Genomic DNA, 21,020 nt, shown 5'->3' with positions numbered 1-21,020 from the left:
CATAAGTGATATAAACTCTTTATATTATTTTGGGAAGCTCTGAAGAACTCCTAAGAAGGTATCACATTAGCACTGGGACTTTTGTTTAATAACCTGTAGCTTCTGGGAGCTTCAGCATCCACCTAAGCAGGACACTTCCCTTAGAGTTAATACAACGTTTATGAATATATTTAAATTGGCTTACAATAGGTTTTTGTGTGGCTTTTTCCTACATCCTAGGTTTTGCTGACTCTCCCCTCTTCTGCATCTTCCTACTCTCATCTCCACCTAGACCTTTTCACCTCCAGTATTCTCTGACTCTGTTTTTATATCACATATGTTCTACTATCCCTCTTCCTCTCAGGGACTCTCCCTATCCGGAGTATCTGGCCCTACCTCCCGGACTTCACAAACACTTCAAGTCCAACAAGAAGGTCTAAAAATTTGAAGCTCGTGTCCACATAGGAGAGATAGCCTGTGGCATCTGTCCTTTGTGGCTTGAGTTACTTCACCCAGTGTAGTGTTTTCCAGTTTCATTTACTTTCTTTTGTTTACACCAAAGCAGAAGCTACGTTGTATATGTGTACCTCATTGTCATTTTCCATCATATGATGGGTGTTCCATTTCCCAGGTGTTTTGAACAGAGTGCAGCGAACATTCATTACAACTATCTTTACAAAAGGTTAGTGTGCTGGCTACTTTTTGTCAACTTGACACACATAGAGTCATTGGGAAGAGAGATCCTCAGCTGAGAAAATGCCCACAACAGGTTGGCCTATGGGGCATTTTCTCCAGTACTGATTAATTTCGGGGCATAGCTTACTGTGGGTGGGGCGTACCTGAGCAGGTGGTCCTCAGTTGTATAAGAAATCAAGCTGAGTAAGTTATGGGGAACAAGTCAGTGAAGAGCATTCCCTTCACAGTCTCTGTTTCAGTTCCTGCCTCCAGGTTCCTGCCCTGACTTCGTTCCAGGATGGTCTGTAATGTGGAAGTACAAGCCAAATAAACCCTTTCCTTTCCAAGTTGTATTTGGTCATGGAGCTTTACCATAACAACAGAAACCCTGACTAGTGCAGAGACTGGTGGTAGCTTCATGTCATATCACTATGACGGAGCTGATCATGTTCCAGGGAGAACGTTAAAACATTGGCCTAGAAAAGCCACTAAGGGTTCAGAGTTTAATGAACTGTTGTGGGAACTTCGAAGATAAAGTTAAGGATAGTGCCAAAGATGGAGGCTTGCCTTGTGAAGTTTCCTGGGGAAGTTTGAGAGTCCCATAAAGACTCTATCAGGACCATTAAAGTTTTTTAATTAAGACTCTGATTTTGGTCAGCTGAGTACTGAAGAATCAGCTGTGATTAAGAAGAGACCAGAACCACCAAAGTCAAACCTTTGCTTTGTTGGGACAATCGACCATGATTAGCTGGAGCTGAAGAGTTAGCTGATGAAGAAATGTCCAGAATCATCAAGGCCAAATATTCTAGGAAGTGTTTCCTTTGGGTCAGCACACAGAAGTTACAGTTCCTGAGGCTGTACCTAACAGTCAAACTTGGTAATACACTTCTGACATTGGTTTTGAAGGCATGAAGTGATCATGGAGAGCAGCTGAGGCCTGGAACAGTAAGGAGAGGCCACTGGTGAAGGCGCAGCCCCAATCGCAGTAAAAGCAGCAGGACTGAAGGAGTTATGGATGGACGCTGAGATTTGGCACCGTGTAGCAGGGTCAGAGTCCCTGAAGAGAGTCCAGGAGTGGCTACTGCTGAAGGGACAGCCTAGCTGAGGTGAATACCCTAGCTTATTTGAGATACCAATATCCAGGGATGACCGCCAAGGGTGAGTCATCTCTCCAGTGCCCTGAGTTGTATAGCAAAGTAGGCTGAGCAAACCATGGGGATCAAGCCAGAAGCAGCATTCCTCCATGGCCTCTGATTCAGTTTTGCCTCCAGGTAATTGCTTTGAGTTCCTGCCCTACCTTCATTTAGTGATAGACTGTTCCCTGGAAATGCAAGATGAACTAGATCCTTTCTTCTCTGTCTTCGTTAGGGTTACTGTTGCTATGACGAAACACCATGCAGAGCAAGTTGGGAAGGAAAAGGGTTTGTTTGGCTTACATTTCCACATCACTGTTTATCGTGGAAGGAAGTCAGGGCTGACACTCAAACAGGGCAGGAACCTGGAGGCAGGAGCTGATGCAGAGGCCATTGAGGAGTGCTGCTTACTGGCTTGTTCCCATGATTTGCTCAGCCTACTTTATTTGGGGGAGGGTTTTTTTTTCCATCATCTTTTAGTGATTCTTTATGAATTTCACATCATGCTCCCTAATTCCACTCATTTTCCAATCCTTCCGTACCCACCCTCTATCCTTAGAACCTTTCCTCCAAAATAAAATAAAATAAAATAAAAAAATAAGAAGAAAAAACTAAACTACAAATGTTCATTGCAATGAGTCACTGGTCTGTTTTGAGGCCTCTGGCTTCTGCTACACTGTCTCTGCTGGATCCTCATGGGAATTCCTCTCAGATATCCTGCTGTTGCCCTGAGTCCTGGAGATCCTGTGGTTTTGATCCTGCAGGACCAGGCCCATGGGGGTGGGTCATGGGGGCGAGGTAGATGTTGGGGTGGGCCAGCTCAAAGCCCTGGATCTGGTCCTTCCTAGTAGCTGAGTTGCTAAGCCTGCCAGCACTCCTGGCTCACACCGCTGGGGCCAGCTCTCCAGCACTACCCAGGCAGAGGGATGGGCCAGCTTTCCCAAACCCACATCATCAATGGCACCACTTTGGGGTGGCTGGTGAGGGGATCTGCAGGGCCTTCAGATGCGAGCGTGGCCTCAGCAGTATCCCAGATATCTGCATGGCCTTTGGTGATAACAGGGGCCACTGACATCAACACAGATCCCCTGCTGCGGCAGGGCCAGAGACCCAGACATGGCCCTTGGTGCAATACAGGCCCAGACATCACCATGACCTCAGGTGGCAGCACAGGCCACCCACCTCAGACTATTCCTTCCTACCATCTTGTCTCCAGCTCTGCCTGTCTTCATAGTTCACAAACCACTTTCCATCCCATCTCTCCACCACAAAATTGCTCCCAGTAGCAGTGGGCCTGAGGCCTCTGGCTGTCTTCTTCCCAGGCCTGCCATGAAGCCCTGTGCATTTTGCTTTCTGATAGAACCCAGAACCACCATCCCAGGGATGGCACCATGCACAATGAGCTGGGCCCTCCCTTATCAGTCACTAATCAAGAAAATGCCGACGGCCTAGTCTTATGGAGGCATTTTCTCAACTGCAGTTCTCTCCTCTCAGATGACTATCACTGGTGTCCAGCTGTCTTAAATTAGTCATCACATGCTCCAAGTTGTTTTTGCCATGGTCTTTATCATAGCCATAGAAACCTAAATTAAGAGGGATATAAAGTCCTTTGAGGAATGGTACAACTAGGTCAAATAGTACTTGTATTTTTACCTTTTTTAACTCTGCAACATGAATAAAGTCTTTATCCTCATGAATTTCATAGCCTAAGGATACAGAAAAGCACCTTACTGTGTGGCAAGTGCTGGGTACACGTGTAGGAGGAGCATGTACCTGGCTTCACCGTTAGGGACGCCATTACCATGGAATAGTTAAAGCAAGGCAAGACAGCAGGTAGGGATAGAGAAGGTGGGGTCACCAGTTCCATAGGCAAAACAAGTTTAGTTGTGTAAGCCCACAGAGAGAGAGGGTGCCAGTAGAGTCATTAAAAAGATTTAAAAACTGAGGGCAGACTGGAACATCCTCACATTTCTTTTGTTTGTTGCCATTTTTGAGACAAGTTCTTAACTTCCTGACAGCAGTGACGACAGCTGTTCTCCTGCCTCAGACTTCCAAGTAGTGACAGTAAAGGCATTTGTATTCTAAGACTTCTGGTTCAGAGCATAACTAGTGAGCAGAGCCTTGGTGTGGTCCTGGCCTGAACCCATGCAGTGTCACAGAAATGAATAGCTGGAGGACAGAAGAGCTGTTCAAAAGTGAACGAGGCACTGGGGCCAGGAGAGGGGTAGCCGATCAGTGATAGAGCACTTCCTTACACAGCATGTGCTCCTGTATGGCCCTGAGTTCATCCCCAGCACCATAAAAGAAAAAGCAAAAAGTGGACTTACCTCTCTTTCTTTCTAAGGCAGAGTCTAAATTTGCCTGTGGTAACTTTAAATGTTTGCTTTTCCTGCCTTTACCTCCCCATACCATGCTTGATTTGGGTAAGAAAGTAGGAATCAGATGACTCTTAATTACTGGACAGACCTGATGTCATCCAGTAAGTTGGGAAGTCCAGGAAATGGGGAAGGTTTAAGATTGTGATCATGGGCCAGTAAGATGGCTTAAAAAGTAAGTAGGTGCTTGCTGTTAAGCCCGTCTATCTGAGGATGATACCTGGGGACTATATGATAGGGGAATGAGCCAGTTCCCAAGGATTGTCCTCTGCCCTCAGCACATGCACACATATACACAAACAAATAAATGTAATTAAATGTTTTTAAAAGAATGTGATTGTAAGAATATAAAAAGTTCCACTTTGCCATGATAAAATAGTGATACCTGCATGGGACCATTCATCATGACAGAATAACTTGTGAGTTCTTTTCAATCACCTCCTCTTAGCATTCTTAAAAGTTAGAATAACGAACTCTCGATATCTTCACACCCCCCTAAAAGACTTATTTTCTCTTAAAATTATGTGTATGTGTCTAGGTGTAGGTACAAACCTACACATTAGTGCAGGTGTGTTTTGAAGCCGATACATCAGAACCCCATGGAGTTAGAGTTCTCGGTTGGCTCTGAGCCACCTGTGTTAGTGCTGGTCATTGAACTCATGTCCTCTGCAAGAGCAGCATGTGCTGTGAACAACTGAGCCAGCCCTCCGGCCTTACTGCAGCTGCTTTTCAGTAGCAGGTGATTATCGCATCTAGCAATCTACAGCTGTCAAGATAAGCGTATATACAATTTCTCATGTAAGTGCGCCATCCTTTTTCACTCATGGAATAATATGCAGAGAGTGCAGGTAAACAGTATAAGATCCTGTATAAGATGTCTCTTTATTAGCACACGTTCATAGTTAGCTTAGTGGATAGTTGGGGGTGGTGAGATGGCTCAGTGGGAAAAGGGCTCACTGGGCAAGTCCGAGTTTGACCCCTGGAACCTCCATAAAGGGATAAAAAGAGAACCAGTTGCCCTGACTTCCACATGCATGGCATAGCATGCAAGCGCGTGCACACACGCACGCACACACGCACACACACACACACACACACACACACACACACATCTTTAACAAAAAATAAATTAAAAATAACATTTATTTTTAACTTCATGTGCATTGGTGTTTGGCCTACATGAGGGTGTTGGAAATGGAACTCCCTGGAACTGGAGTTACAGACAGTTGTGAGCTGCCATATGGGTCCTGGGAATTGAACCCTTGTCCCCTGCAAGAGTAGCCAGTGCTTTTAACTGCTGAGTTATCTCTCCAGCCCCCCTCCAAAAGGAATTCTATAAGACATTCTTCTGCTTATTTCTTCTATTCAATATTCAATATTTAAAAAAATATGTTTTTAAAACATATCCTCAGGTAATAGGATATTACCTGAGGGTTTTTTTGTTTTATTTTGTTTTGTTTATAAGACAGGCTTTCTTTGTGTAGCCCTGGCTGTCCTGAAACTTACTTTGTAGACCAGGCTGGCCTTGAACTCAGAAATCTGCCTTTCTCTTCTTCCTGAGTCAGCACTAAAGGCATGCGCCACCATGCCCAGCTCTGAGGGGTTTTTGCTTTTGTTTTTACTTTATTTTGTTTTGTTTTTTAATGACTGACAGTCACTGTCCTATTAGAATATAAATCTTTTGAGGGCATCAACTTTGTCAGACTTGCTTATTGCTGTATATCCAATGCATATAAATGTGTCTCATACAAGTAGGGGGCTCAATAAATACTCACTGAGTGGATGGATGCAATAAGTTATGAGCAGAATACTTAAATATTCAATAAGTATAGTACAGTATTTAAGCAACTTTCCCTTGTCTCCCTCCATAATAAGCTATAGGATTTATGGGATAAGATTGGCAGGGATAATTATAAAAGTTAAATAAAGGGGCTGGAGAGATGGCTCAGTGTCACCGGCCAGCAGTGACACCTGAATACCACCTGAGAGAGAGAGAGACAGGGTGACACAGAGATGGACACCAAGTCTACATGCTGATCCAGGTGTCAATTTGATGGACGTCAGGTTAACACTTAAGTAGGCAAAAAGGTACAATCAGTTTCTCACGTAGGAGCTTTACTTGGTCAAAACATAGGAGAGCTCACTCAAGGTTACACAGAGCCTGCTGTCTGGTTACTATGGTTGCACAGAGTTTCTCGGGGTCAGAGCAGTCCGCTGTAGGACCACCAAGGTCAGTTTATGAGAAACTGGACTTTGGAAAATAGCCAAAGCCAAGAGGCCGAATTCCACTGCTCAGATGCCATTAACTCCAAATAGGCTGCCACAGCTCAGTGGTTAAAAGCACTGTCTGTTCTTCCAGAGGTTCTGAGTTCAATTCCCAGCAACCACATGGTGGCTCACAGCCATCTATACTGGGGTCTGATGCCCTCTTCTGGCATACAGGAGATAAAGTACTCATATACATAAAATAAATAAATAAAGTCTTTAAAAAAAAAGTTAAATACAATTAATACAACTTGGAAGGGCTGTCAAATTGTTTGTTGCTTAGAAAAATTATGCCGTTGTTTCATGATAGAAAGAGACAAATATAAATTAAATCAAACACTCATCAAATTTGGATTCATAGTAGAGAATCCAAATGTATGATCTGAGAAATATAGCAAATTATGTTGCTATTGACATTAGCAATGTTTTAAGTTGATGAGCTTAAATATAAACTATATAAATTTTATATTTTATAAGTATTTTTATATTTAATTAAACAATATATTTACATTATGTAACATAAATAATATAATACATTATACTTAAGAATTGTGTTTATAAAACAAAACTTTACATAATTTACAGAGTTTGTTTTTTTTTTAAATTCTTTGTCTCTGTCCCTGTGTGTGTGCATGCGCGTGTGCGTTGATAGACTAGAAGGCATCTTTTGGTGTTATCAAGCACCATTATTTTTTGAGTCAAGATCTCTCCCTGGCCCAGAACTCACAAAATGAGCTAGGCTGGCCAGGCAGTGAGCCCCCAGGGGGATCCTCTTTACACTTTGAAGGCACTTTCTCCCCAGCTTACTCACACCTCTATTGTTAGTATTATAAGAGACATATGTTCTTAAGGAATAAAGCTGATAAGCTGTAAAAGAAAAAAGTAATATACAGGAGACTGTAAACAAGTGTGAAACTGTACAGCTATGAAGACAAACCCCGTAAGTTACTCAGAGAAGGTGATCGGAAAAGTTGAAAGTTTAAGCTTTCTTCTTGTATGAAAATGGCAGAATGTAGCATCTACTGGAAAAATTAGCAAGAATTAAGAAGCAACGTTTTAGAATTAGAGTTGTACTTCCTGGTCACTGTTTCTGAAGGTTTCTGTTGATCACCAGTGCCAGTCTGCAATGTAGACCATGTAAGTGTGAATCACCAAGGTTTCCAAATGCTGTCTCATAAGAGAAATGATTCAGTTGAAGTCCACTTTAAAATAACAAGTAAGCTATCCGTGACACACTTCAGACACAGACAGCTCTAAGCAGACTCAGGTTTCCTTTAAAAACAGGCCTCAGCAAGGCCTGGTGGTGCACACCTTTAACTCCTGGCACTAGGGAGGCAGAGGCAAGCAGATCTCTGAGTCTGAGAGCAGCCTGGTCTACAGAACAAATTCCAAGACAGCCAGGGCTACACAAAGATATACTCGATCTTGGGGGTGGGGTGGAGGATAATCAGAACTCTTGCAATTATTAGCATTTTCATTTTTAAAAATTCTTCTGATTAAACATCACACAGAAAATGAAACAATTCACACTGTGGTGTTTCTCTTTAAACAAGAAAAATGCAGCCAAATTGATGGCTCTTAAGTTGTCAGAGAACTAGAATTACTTTTATAAAGATGCACTTATTTTCTTTTGTGTGTGGACATATGTCTGTGGGTTACATTTGCACCAAGTCAGAAGAGGGTGTTGGATCCATGGGATCTGGGTTTACGGGTGGTTATCAGCCATGTAAGTACTAGGAATTGAGCAAGCTCCTCAGGAGTGTTCCTAACTGAACCATCACTCCAGCGACCTTTGTTAATTTTTTACAGCACAGTCATTTAGGAGCATAGACACAATTATGAATTTATAAAAATATCATGTGGCATTAATTCTAGGATGCCACTAACTACAAAACAATTATTTTGTGGCCTGGCAGTGATGGCTCACACCTTTAATCCCCGCAGTCGGGAGGCAGAAGTCAATCTCTGTGAGTTCGAGGCCAGCTTTGTCTACGGACAGCCAGTGCTATACAGAGAAATGCTGTCTTGGAACAAACAAAACAAACAAATAAACAAACAAAAAAACACCAATGACTTTTATGAATCATTAAGACAGAAAATGTTACCAATTGATAATTCTCAATTGATAATCATCAATTGAGATGAATCCTAATAAAATGTCAAGATCTATTTTTTAAATCAATGAACTAGAATAGACATTTTTGACCACTGGGTGAATGCTGTACCCACTATCTGTTACATGTAGCCAGGGTACAAATTCTGTTCCTCAAAAGTCCATGATCAACAGAAGTAAATTCTTTTTTTAATAGAGTTTTACTGGAACACAGTCACATCCGTTTGTTTACTTAGTGTCTATGGAGGTTTTCATGCTGTGAAGACAGGGTTAGACAGCATGAGGTGGCTCACATGCCTGCTAAGCCCGAAGTATTTATTCTCAGGTCTTTCATAGAGCAGGCAGGCTGACACCTGGCTGAGTGACAGCTGACATTTGCCTTCCAGTGCACTTGGACCATTTTAGAGGGATCCAGAGCTTTACAGAGAGAATATGTAGGTCAGAGCCCAGTGTGGGGTACACACCTGTAAGCTAGCCTGTGGGAGGTGGAAGTGAGCAGGAGGATAAGCATTTGAGGTTAGCTTGGGCTGTCTGAAAACTGGTCTCAAAAAGAAAAAAAGAAGAAAAAAAAAGACATTGACATTTTGCCTTAAGGCTTTTGTGACATGCAGGAAGGTTTAAAGAAGGAAATTAAAACAGCAAAAGCACTAGGCATCATCTCTAGGTAAGAATTTCAATGAACTAAACTGTCGCAGAGAAAATCAAGAGCCAGTGCAATACACAGACGAATATCACTTTATGTCAAGTGGATCACTTTATGTTCTTGTGTTAGCAACAGTATGCCTCCTGCTGACAGAATTCTAAGTGGCTGACAGATTGTATCCACCATGTCGGTATGCAGGCCTCTTTCTCTGAAAAATGTCCAGCAGAGGTGACGAGAACACATCCAATATTAAGAGGGAGAGGCATTCAGGAGGCATTCCCTAGGGCCCCTGCGCCCAGGACTCAGAACTTGAGGGGATGACAGGCCAGTACTTTGGCTGCTTTCTGTCACAGTAAGTGCTTCATCTTGGGTTGGCGCTGCTCTCCCCGTGGGCTTCTCAGATGGGGACTCCACTGGCCGGAGGGCCGGGCTCCTCTGACCGGCGGGGGTTGTAGTACAGGCCACAGATGGCATTCACATACTCATCCAGCTGGGCTGTCACGGTCCCTCTCCTCTGCGCCTCTTGGTCTCCGCCAAGTACCGACAGAACTCCTCGGAAAGCACAGGCAGCTTTCCACGTCGTCGCCTGAATCCGACTCCAGCTCTTGCTCTTCATGCGGCGCTTTATTGTCTCTTGCAGATGCCTGGGTTCCGCTGTCAAGCACACGCTGCCCAGGGAGACTCCTGCCAGTCCATGTGCTGAGTTTGGAAGGTTGAAGGACACCCAGCCTCATAAGCACAGGAAGAGCTCCAGGGGAGAGCTCCATGAGGGGAGGACCTCGGGAAGGTGAAACGGGAATCTGTGGACTTTCTGTAGGCGTTCCGGTGGCCTCGCATCCCAACAGCTGTGTGATGATGATGTTAGCAGTATCTTGCGTACACTGGATGCGAACGCCAAGATGCAGTAGCTCTCCATTTGATGCCATTGCTGATATCCCCGGAAGTCCAAGTGGGCACTTGCAGGCACACAGCCTGCAGAGCTCAGGCTATGGGCAACAATAGGCCTGGTTGGTGAGGGAGGAGCACAACGGATGCTTAATAAACTCTTGAATGAACGATACAGAGATCTAACATGGGGTGGTCTCAAACTCTAAAAGCCTAAGTGGCGACGCCTTTTTTGTATGTGGTTTTTAGGGTGGTTGTTTGCTTGCTTGTTTTTGGGACAGGGCTCCAGGATCCTCATCGTACAGTTCCGTTTGGCCTGGAACTTTCTCTGTGGACCAGCTTGGCCTTGAAATTCTGACCCTGTTCCTGCCTCTGTCTCCTGAGAGCTGGGATGATGGCCATGCTCCACCTCACCTGGGCCTTAAATCAGCAATGTCTGTGAAGTGTCACACAAGGCAGCCATATTGCCCTCTGACGTCTATTTTAAAGGGAAGCATTCTCTTCTTTGGGGAAACCCCATGATGTGAATAAATTCTGGTAAATAGGAAGCGCCCCATTCCTATGTGAAATAGGTGAGACTTGATTTACAAAGCCAGTGTGAGTAATCAGAGGTGTTAAATACAACGAGATGAAGAACAGCTGTGTTTACCTCCCACTCTTCTCTGGTTTTATGTTTTATTTATTCACTTAGTTTTACATTTACTTACTTATTTTGTGTGGGGGCATATGGAGATCATATGACAGCTTGTCGGAGTCAGTTCTTTCTTCCTTTCAGATCCCAAGGATCAAATTCAGGTCATCAGGCTTGGCAGCAAGTGCCTTTTACCCAGTGAACCACTGGCCCAGTTATCTATTTAAAAGATAGCCTAAGTCAAATAGTCTGTCTCTCAGCTTTGAGAAAAGCAATTCTATAGTGTTACCAAATGCTATAATGCAGATCCTATTTTGTCTATGGATGTTTACTTTTGCTAGAGAAAAGATACTTTTAACAGAGTGGGAAAAAGCAGTATCATTGTTCAGATACATACAGGACACATTACAGAGTTATGATTAAACCAGGTTTTATTACAAAACAAAGTTTTAACACTTTTTAGTTACTTACGCTTGTGTCTCCGCAAGTAGGGTAGAATGCTGTTGATGTCAAAGAACAACTTGTAGGTTGTGAGGCTTGAACTCAGGTCTTGGTGGCAAGCTCCTTTACTCGCTGAGTGAGCTCTCTCACCACTTCCCAAATTCTTCCGCGGTGTTGTTAATTTTCTGAGACAGCACACAAAATACTACATTTCACCAATACCTTTTCACACAAATGCATCATTATAGCAACCAGGTCCTGACAGTGTGTCAGTCACTTCTCTGTTTCTAGGACCGAAGGCAATTCTGAAAAGAAACAGCTTATTTTCGGCTTACAGTTCTAGAGGGTTAAGGCCCATAATGGTGGAAGGCCTGACAATGGTACGAAGCTGGGTTATCACACTTGACTGTGTATAGGCAGCAGAGGGTGGCTTGGAAGAAGGACAAGGTCTCTTCCGTCTTTAACAGTTTTAAAATCTGTCTGTCTGTCTGTCTGTCTTTCATCTCCTTCCTCCCTTTCTCTTTGTTGCACAATCTGGCGCCAAACTCGGGGATTCAAGCGACATTCCCATCTCAGCCTCCCAAGTCTCTTGAGACAATAGGTGTGTGCCACCATGCCTGGCTGGCTCTCAACCTCTTTGGGTCAAGTGATCCTTTGAAAATCTGTTGAAAGCAGGTGACTCATTCCTTCCTGGGGGGAGTGGGGGGGAAGGAAACCACACATGCTTGCAACATCTTGACTAGGGAATTTACCCTAGAGTTCTCCTGAAATTTTGTTTCCGGGATTTTGTAAAATTGTCATGGTCTTCCCAAGTGGGTGATTGAAAGTTGGTGTCCAGAGGGTCCCCGGACACCAACTCTTCCACATTTTCTTCAGAATATTGACCAGGCACGAATGATGTGAAGTTTCAAAGTCCTCTGCCCCTCTTTTAACCATGCATTAGTTTCAGTCAGATTTACCCCAACAGAATACAAAACAGTATAGCTTGGAATCCCCCGCTCAAGTCTTGCTTCTTGCTTATCCTAATTTTCCCCCTCCTGATTAGCTAGCTGGAGGAGGAAAAATTAAAGAGTCAAAGTGGCAGGTGAGGGCTGGAGAGATGGCTCAGTGGTCAAGAGCACCGTCTGTTCTTCCAGAGAACCTGGGTTCAATTCTCAGCACCCACATGGCAGCTCACAGCTGCCTCTAACTCCAATTCCAGGGGAGACAACACCCTCACACATTCAGGAAAAACACCGATGTACATAAAATAAAATATATAAAATAAAACTATTAAAAAAATTTAAAAAAACTATTATATATAAATAAATACATTGTAAGAAACTTTTAAAAATAAAAAAGAGGCACGTGGGAAAGGGGCAAGCCTCCGCGCTTGAGCTTGTGAATTACACGCACGCACAGAAGTGAAAAGGCTTTGTCTACAATCAGTGAGCGAACGAAAATCCCTCCACCATCCACTGAGTGTTCCTAGAAGACTTTTCAGAATTCCAAACCTTTATTGGCATGCAAACCACATTAATCTCTATTCCTTCTCCCCACGTGGTGTCAGTGTGCCTGGTGGACTAGGATTCAACCTGGCTCCTCCAACACCGAAGCCGGGAGTTGCTCCCCCAAACTCTGATCCGTCCCGTAACTCCCAACAGTGGTCATGTAATGGGTGAAGATCAGTGGCCCCTGTGAAACAACTATTCAGAGCCCCGGCTCTGTGGGTTTGGGAAAAGAAGAGAACACAGGAGGGCTGGGATTTTTTTTTTTTTTTTCCTGGTAAGATTCATGGGGAAAGACTGCTGTCTGTGTCCTTCCGTTAAACCAAGGCGTCTCTGTTGCTCCATAAATAAAACGTTCCACCGGCTCTCGGTGAGCGCTATAAAGGCAGCAGGAAAACTGTCCCCAGGGCATTCTGGTCGGGCAGCCCAAACAGGTGAGTTCACAGAAGATGCAGCCGTCTGCACCCCGCCCTGCCGAAACTCTCTAGAGATGGGGCTGTCAGGCGCGGGCGGGCAGGGCAGGACGGACACCAGCAAGGGCGAGACCAGAGGGAGCTAGGGGTCGGGCCGGGAAATCGCTGCCCCTGTCCCCGAGGGCGGCTCCACTGTGGCAGCCCCGAGTGTGCGTGGAGCTGCGGGGAGGGGCCGTCCCTTCCCGGTCCCACTGGCACCAGGCCGGTCCGGGGGAGATTTCAGGACGCGGACAGCGCCCGGACAGCCCAGGGAGGGTGCCCCGGGATCCCCGAGGGCGCGGTGCGGGAGACGCTGAGGCCCTCGGCTGCCGTCCTGCAGGTGGCCTGCGCGGGGGCGGTTCGTGGCCAGCGCCGAGGACCGCGGGGCGCGGAGCGGCTTCGCAGAGCCGCCGCCGCCGGTGGCACCCGCGGCCGCCACCCCGCTGCGAGCTCCCGAGCGAGCGCCGGCACTCGCCGCGTCCCCTCCGCGGGCCATGGCAGCGCCGGGCGGCCGGGCGGAGCCGCCGCAGCTCGCCGACTTCGGCTGCGGCTACACGGTGTCGCGGCCGGTGTACAGCGAGCTCGCCTTCCAGCAGCAGCGCGAGCGGCGCCTGCAGGAGCGCAGGACGCTGCGGGACAGCCTGGCGCGGAGCTGCAGGTACCGCGGGGCGGGCGCCGGGGGGCTGGGGGAGGGACCGGCGCGGGGACGGGCGGGCGCCCCGCGGCCACGTGCGCTGCGCCGGCCGCGCTCGCGCTTCTCCCCGCGCTGGATGCGGGACACGGATGGCTCCAGCCGTCTGGGGCTGGAGTCGCTGCAACTTGGTCTGCAGAAACTCCTCAGTGGTCCCCACACCGCTCCGCTCTCACTTTTTCTCCCCCCCTCTTTTTTTTTTTTTTTTTTTAATGAAACCCTGGGGTCAGAGGCTCCCTGCTTCCTTCCAAGCTAGGGTAAACCGGGTCGGAAAAGTGCTCCTTGCTACAAGCCTGGCCACACCAAGGTCAAGATCACTTTCAGAGACCTGGGATTAAAGTGAGCAGCCAAGCGTTCCAAGTGCTTCTTCAAGAAGCAGTGGGATCCCTACACCTAACCACCAGGTCCCCAACTCCCCCCCCCCCAGACCCAGGACCAGACACTACAAACACTATATGCTAATCGCTAGACTCCCTTCTTATACAAAATGACTTCTGCCTCCCGAGTGCTGGGACTAACGCTGTGCACCACCACCGCTCGGCAGTTCTTTGAGATTTCCATACGTGCATGCAATGTATTATGTTTGGGGGGGGTGGGGGGGTGCTACTTTCTTTGAGAATTTTATGCCAAATGTGCTGGGCTCTCCAGCGTGATTTTTATAAATCCCATATGTTGGATATTTGGTTTATTACTGTTACCCCTTGGTATCTATAGGAGATTGGTTTTAGGAGCCCCCAACCCCCAGACAGCAAAACCTCCAAATTCACAAATCCCTTATGTAGAATGGATTAATGTTTGCACGAAACCCATACATCTTTAACTATCTGCATCGTTTTAACCCTCTCTAGATTATTTACAATACTAAAACCATATAAGTGTGTTGTCAGCCAGCGTCTCGCTGTAAGATTTAGGAAATGGGGGAGGGGACCCCTCATGTACTAAGTACATTTTTCTTATATATATATATTTTATCTGCAATGGATTGATTCCACAAAACCACATGGCAGATGAAAAGGAACACGATATATATTTATATATACATTTAGTGTGTATCTCCAAGGACTTAAAAATATATAACTATGTCTCATCCGCACAAAATAATCCCTTAATATAAAACTTGGGTTACCTACTAAACTTTGCAATTATTTCATAAATATAAATTTTTTAAAAACTTGAAAAAGTAGTTCTATCTACTTTTCTTTTTATCTATAGTTTGTTACTTTCAAAATTGCTAAGTAACAAGGTACAACGTATAAATTCATCACATTGAAAGTTTTGTTTAAAAGTGGCTCTAAGCTTGTATTGCCAAAATAGTCCTGTGTTTGTTTTTCTTCAAAGAAGGCCATGCCAGTGTTAGGAGCCTAAAAACTAATCTCACACAGAGACTCCACACTGATCATTTTCTGGCTGGATCAGAAAATGAGTTCTTGTGTAGGGATATTTTCTCAGAGGATTAAAAAGGTGGACGAGGGGAGGAGACATTTAATCCGGTGTTTCCTAGAACAGTGCATTTAAAAGGATAGATACAATTCTTCCTGAAAACATGGCAAGTGCTTCAGTGTCAGGATTTTCTTCATGGAACTCACTATTTTTCTCACTAGTTACTTTTTTTTTTTAAAGCAGAAATTGGTTTATGACTGTGATTTGTAACTGGTTATGGTCACAGGTGGATCTGACAAGCCCTTTTCCTACTTTTTGACAGTTGCTCGAGAAAAAGAGCCTTTGGTGTGTTGAAGGCTCTCCTGCCCATTCTGGACTGGCTCCCCAAATACCGGGTCAAGGAATGGCTGCTCAGTGACGTCATCTCTGGAGTGAGCACTGGGCTAGTGGGCACCCTGCAAGGTGAGATGCTGGTGGATAGGTCTCGGTTACTGTCTCCTGCAGAGATTTAGGGTGCCCCTCTCAAGGCCTTCATGCTTTCTCTAGGGAACCTTAGTAGACGGAATCACCCATCTCCTCTTCCACAAAGATATTTTCCTGGGAAACACTGTCGTCTCTCTGGCCGTGAGGCTCCATATTATAGTCATGTCCCAAGCTGGAACTTTCCAAAGTTCCTGGCCATAGCACACAGTACGAAATCCTCATTACATCGTGATATGTGTGCACATAGCTAAAGCTTCGTAAAGTAGCGCTTCTCACTACAAAGCTTCGTAAAGTAGCGCTTCTCACTACAAATAGCGTGCTCTGATATTTCCTGCTCTGTTCTGAGGGTTTTTAAAACCCAACTCTTTCAGCTCATTAAGTTATTTTATTCACATTCTCCTGTACATTGATCTGCAGTGTGAAAGCACTTTAAAGGAAGGAGAGGAAGTCATCTTAGCCTGGGGCCACACACGGAATTCCACAGAGCCTCCAAATTATGACAACAGAGCTCATTTATCCAGTGTAATTTACAGCCCCCCTAGTGTGTTGCCGACACTAGGTGAACGATCAAGGCTAAGATGCGTTGAAGGAGGTCATAGCCCCATGGAGAAATGAACGCTCCTAGGTCAGAGTGTTAATGCTGTGGCAGGAGAGATGTCCTTTACCAGGATGGTGTCAATGAAGTTTGTTGTACCCGCTCTTAGTATACCGGGGGATGGCTCCCTGGAAGTAGAGTGGTCGAAGCTGAGTTCTCCCGAAGGTGCCGAAGGTGACATCTAAGTTTACCAAGTAATGGGAGATGATGCAGGGTGTGGAGAAAGAGCTTGAAAACAGACTGCTCGTAATAAAGGTTAGGCAATACAGTGCGGTGAATCTGGCTGTGGCGCTCTTCAGATTCCTCAGAGCAGACAGGGCATTCCCACAGAGGAGGAGGTTCTGCAGTTCCAACCCGGAGCTTCAGTTGGACCCAATGTGCCCTAGATCCCAATGGTGAGGGTGTGATGTGTCCTATAGTGTGTTCTGAAGTCTGGAAAGTGTGTTGGGCATGGTGGTGCATGCCTTTGATCCCAGCACTTGGAAAGCAGAGGCAGGTGGATTTCTGAGTTTGAAGTCAGCCTGGTCTACACAGAGAAACCGTGTCTCAAAAAAAAAAAAAACAAAAAACAAATAAACAAACAAATAAATAAATGTTGTAAGTGGCAGCTCCTAGGGCTCCTGGAGAACAGGAGCCTTCTCCAACTCATGGCTGTTTAGGCTCTATCTAGCACAAAGATCAGCACAATCAATATTTAATGAAAAGGACTGACTTTCATTCCTGACAATAAGTCATTTTTATACATGAAAAAATGTGGGGTTTTTTTTTGGGGGGGAGGGGGCAAGCTATTCTTAGTTGTTATAGGCAAGTGTGTTCTAAAGACTTACTTTATCTTTGGGGAATGAAGTACAGCGGTTCAGGGCTTGGCTGCCAAGCGTGGGACCTGAGATTGAAGCCCAGTATTGGGGAAAGAGATACATGTGCTCTGATACATGGATCTGATACATTTAATTTCATTCTTACAAGAACTCTGCAGGCCAGGGACCATTGTTGCAGCCCCTTTAACGAAGGAGAAATCTAATCTTGCCTCAGCTCGTGGAGGGGAGAGTAGCACTGCTGGGATGTGAGGCCAGTCTAATTCCTGCCTTCGCACCTTGCACACTGTAGTGCCTCTGTTTCGTTTGTTTGTCTTTGGAGACAGGTTTCTCTGCATAGTCCTGGCTGTCCCGGAACTACCTTTGTAGATCCGCCTGCCTCTGCTTCCTGAGTGCTGGGATTAAAGGCGTGAGCCGCCACTGCCCTTCTCAGTTCCTCATTTTATAGGTAGCTTGTTTTCCAGAAAAAACAAGGCTATAAAGTTATCTCTGGTAGGTAAGTTTCTGAAAGATTAATTTGGCTCTCACACACACTTGCTTATCACGCACGCACATAGTAAACTATTATGGGCTGGCTCTGTACGACAGGTAGTCAGCCATCACTAACACACTTGTGGAGCTCAGGTACAATGGTAGAAGTGAGAATACAACAGGAAGGGAAGTAATTTGGGAAGGCAAGTCTATTTTAGGCACCATGGTTAATGAAAGCCTAGCCCAAGAGGAGAGATTTAGACAGAGCCCAGGGGCTGACTGGGAGCAGAAAGACGACTGACTACCAGGTAAAGACGCAAAGGACTGACTGCCAGATAAAGATGCAAAGGACCTGAGGGACAAATGGGAAAATGGGGATTCGGGCATGTGGAGTGTGTATGGGCGGGCCATCTTGTGGATGAGATCTGATATAAGACTAGGCAGAGCCAGAGTTTGGGGGAAGCAAGGAGGCACTCTCAGGGGCCTAATTAAATAAAGTCTCCTAAGGCACCTCACTGCTTCACCCCAGACCCATCCTGAGGATGGATTCATCACCTTGAGCTAGCTCAGACAGGACTTAGAGAGCACTGCAAGATAGAAGATCATTCTGCAGCAGCAATCACTGTTATGTACTGGTAAGTGCAGATGAAACTCAGGAGGCTCTAAGGTGTTTAAGCAAATTGGGGAGATGACTTTCATTTGTTAAAATAGTAACTGGCTGTGTGAAGCAAGTGTGGGGTGCAAGACACCAGCGTTACAATGTAGCGATATACACAGGTACTAAAAGAATAGAGTGGGGGTGCCTGTCATCACTAGGAAGGAGGAAAAGAGAAGGCTGACAAGGAGGGGGAAAGGCAGTTAAGAAGTTGAGGAAGTTTGGATCAAGAAGCTGGGGGGAAAAACAAACAGAGGTATGGGGGGTGGGGAAGCCTAGTCAGAAGGATGAAGGCAGGGGCCAGCAAACACGGAAGGGCTGGTTTTAATAGACCAGCGGTGAGTGCATATTGCCTTTAAGAAGTTTCACTGTGAGTTTGAAAGAGACACAGGATGACGGTGGCAGGAAGGAGACTTTTCTTTTTTCTTTCCTTCTTCTTCTTCTTCTTCTTCTTCTTCTTCTTCTTCTTCTTCTTCTTCCTCCTCCTCCTCCTCCTCCTCCTCCTCCTCCTCCTCCTTCTTCACATATCACTGAGCTGTCAGGAATTGCCTGGCAGAAGAGATCTGTCTAAGGGTTAGCAGAGGAGCTTCGAGGACGGAAGTCGTGAGAAAGTGGTGAGAAAGTGGTGGAGCTCTGAGTAGAACTCTAAGACAAGATTTCTGTAGTTGTCAAAGGAAAGCTAACGGCAGTTGTCTGAGGGAGAGGAAGGGCACGCTTGCTGAGGAAATGCAACTGTCTCCCCGGCAGAGCTCGGTGCCTGCGCGAGGCTGGGGATCAGGAATTGTTTTGAGCACTGGTTAGTCTTGGTGCAATGTCTAAATTGTGTCCTTGCTTGAAGGCTGTTCTGAAGCCTGTGGGTCTCTTGGTGGTTTTTTCCGGGCGAAAGGAAGGAGTTAGGGGAGAAGACAGAGGAACATTTGTGAATGGAGCTGACCCAGGTCGGAAGTGAAGCCAGACTAAGTGGTTGGTTCTAGTAGGAGTCTTATAAAGATAGAGTGATGCCCCAGTAAGGATTCCAGAGAAGGTAGCTTGGGGGGGTGTGTGGAGAGGGTGGCTCCCGGCCACAGCTAGAGAGAGGGAGGCTATCCTTCAGGGCAGTGATGGCAGGTTCTATGACCTGCTAACTAGCTGAGCCCTGTAGGTGCTGGGAGAAACATTTGAGGTGGTGGGGTCCTTTGATTCCCAATGTTAGAAAGGAAATTCCCAGGCTGCTGGGGGTACATCACCTTTAATCGCAGCACTCAGGAGGCGGAGGAAGCAAATCTCTGAGATGGAGGCCAGCCTGGTCTACAGAGTGAGTTCCAGGACAGCCAGGGATATACAGAGAAACTCTGTCTCAAAAAACCAAACAGGGGAAAAAAAAAAAAAAGAAGGAAATTTCTATAGCCACAAATAACTTACAAGCCCCTTTTATTGGCATCTTTACTCATAGCTATGGGGTGCTTCCTATCTGGTTTTTATCTTTGACATTTATTAATTTACTTAATACAAAATAGAAACTTATTTCTCATAGTTTTGAAGCTAAGGAGTCTGAATGGCTTGTGGTAGTCTTACATGGTGGAAGGTCTTTCCTTTCAGATGGTTTCAATTTAGCATGCATGCCACCACCCTATCCAGTCTGTCTACCAGTACAGGTGGTTTACACTTTCAATCAATAGTCTCTTTCTTTACAAACTATATATTATTTCAAAAATGTTTCAAATTCCTTTGTGACAAAGATAACTATGTTGTACATGAGTAAAAGTTACCCCTAAATAGACACTGTGGATGCAAATTGAGAGCATCCTGTTTCCCAGGCATATTAAGAAGTGTAGGAGGGGCAAAGGAGAGGAATGAAGAAGAGATAGAGCACCTTGTTCAGGGAACTCCTTGTTTGAGGACTCGAAAACTGTCCATAGGAAGCAGGCAGCCTGTACCTTCTTCCTCCCCAATCCTTTTTCTGTCTTTTCTCTGTGGATCTGCTCTCCTTCTGTTCTGTGTTCCTCGGACAGCTGATTATTACTTCCTTGTAATAACTAGTGTATTAAAAAAAATGCATCAAGGGATTGGGGAGACAGCTCAGCACTTTAGAGCACTTGCTGCCCAAGCATGAGGATCTGTGTTCAAATCCCCAGCTTGCTGACAGACAGCCTAGCCAGGTTCAGTGAGAGACCGTGTCTTACAGAAATAAAAGGTACAGGGCAGGATACCTTATGTCTTCCTTAGACTCGGGTGCAGTGAACACACGTATGTGCATATAGCACACATGTATATCACACATCCAAACACACATACAAAATTTTCAAAAAAACAAATGCATCAATAATATAAGGGCCTGAGTCTGATCCTCAGGACACACACTGTAGAGAGAACACGGTCTCAAAAGTTCTCCTCACACTTGCACACACCAGCTTCCCTACTGCTTTCACAACACATACATGCATGCACACAAAATAAACTAAAATGTAACAATTTTTTAAAGTTTTACTTTACATTCGGTTATGTTAGAAAAAAGTATTTCTGTATTACACCAGTTCCCTTCCATTGAATTTCCCATGCCTCTCAGACCTCCCCCCAAATCCCTCTACAACATAGATTTACCGTGTAAAAGTATAATTTAGCTAACCATTTCTTTACTGGAAGATAATATTTCAGTAAATAAACTTAAGTGCAAATGGGTTGGGTCATTTAGGTTGTTAGTAAGTTTTAAGAGTCATTATAAATAGTTCTTTATTAATGATGCAAGGTTCAAAGTTCTGAATGTTCACCCCTGAAGTGTGACGTACAGAGAGATCTCCTGTGCTAAGGCCACCAGCATATTTAACTAAGGGAAGGAATATGTCCTTATCCTTTTCCAACACCCATGTCCACT

General features: G+C 45.3%; 1 protein-coding gene and 1 pseudogene across 2 annotated transcripts in view; one reads left to right on the top strand and one right to left on the bottom strand.

Moving 5' to 3' along the window:
* Positions 1–9,376: 9,376 nt before the first annotated feature.
* LOC110565506 (gem-associated protein 8-like) lies at positions 9,377–10,470 on the bottom strand (annotated as a pseudogene).
* A 2,453-nt stretch (positions 10,471–12,923) lies between these two features.
* Slc26a4 (solute carrier family 26 member 4) overlaps positions 12,924–21,020 on the top strand; it is a 40,762-nt gene continuing 32,665 nt past the window's right edge. Inside the window, exons 1-3 of one of the 2 annotated variants that reach the window (XM_021663191.2) lie at positions 12,924–13,061; positions 13,420–13,737; positions 15,473–15,612. In XM_021663191.2, coding sequence (XP_021518866.1) covers positions 13,574–13,737; positions 15,473–15,612 — 304 coding nt within the window. In that variant the 5' untranslated portion in view covers positions 12,924–13,061; positions 13,420–13,573. The remainder of the gene's footprint in view (positions 13,062–13,419; positions 13,738–15,472; positions 15,613–21,020) is intronic. The other variant, XM_021663192.2, reaches the window with a different exon arrangement.

The sequence above is a fragment of the Meriones unguiculatus genome, chromosome 1 (genome assembly GCF_030254825.1).
Source record: "Meriones unguiculatus strain TT.TT164.6M chromosome 1, Bangor_MerUng_6.1, whole genome shotgun sequence".
NCBI lineage: Eukaryota > Metazoa > Chordata > Mammalia > Rodentia > Muridae > Meriones > Meriones unguiculatus.
Note: the sequence above shows the minus strand (reverse complement) of the source record. Positions and strands in the feature narration are given on the sequence as shown.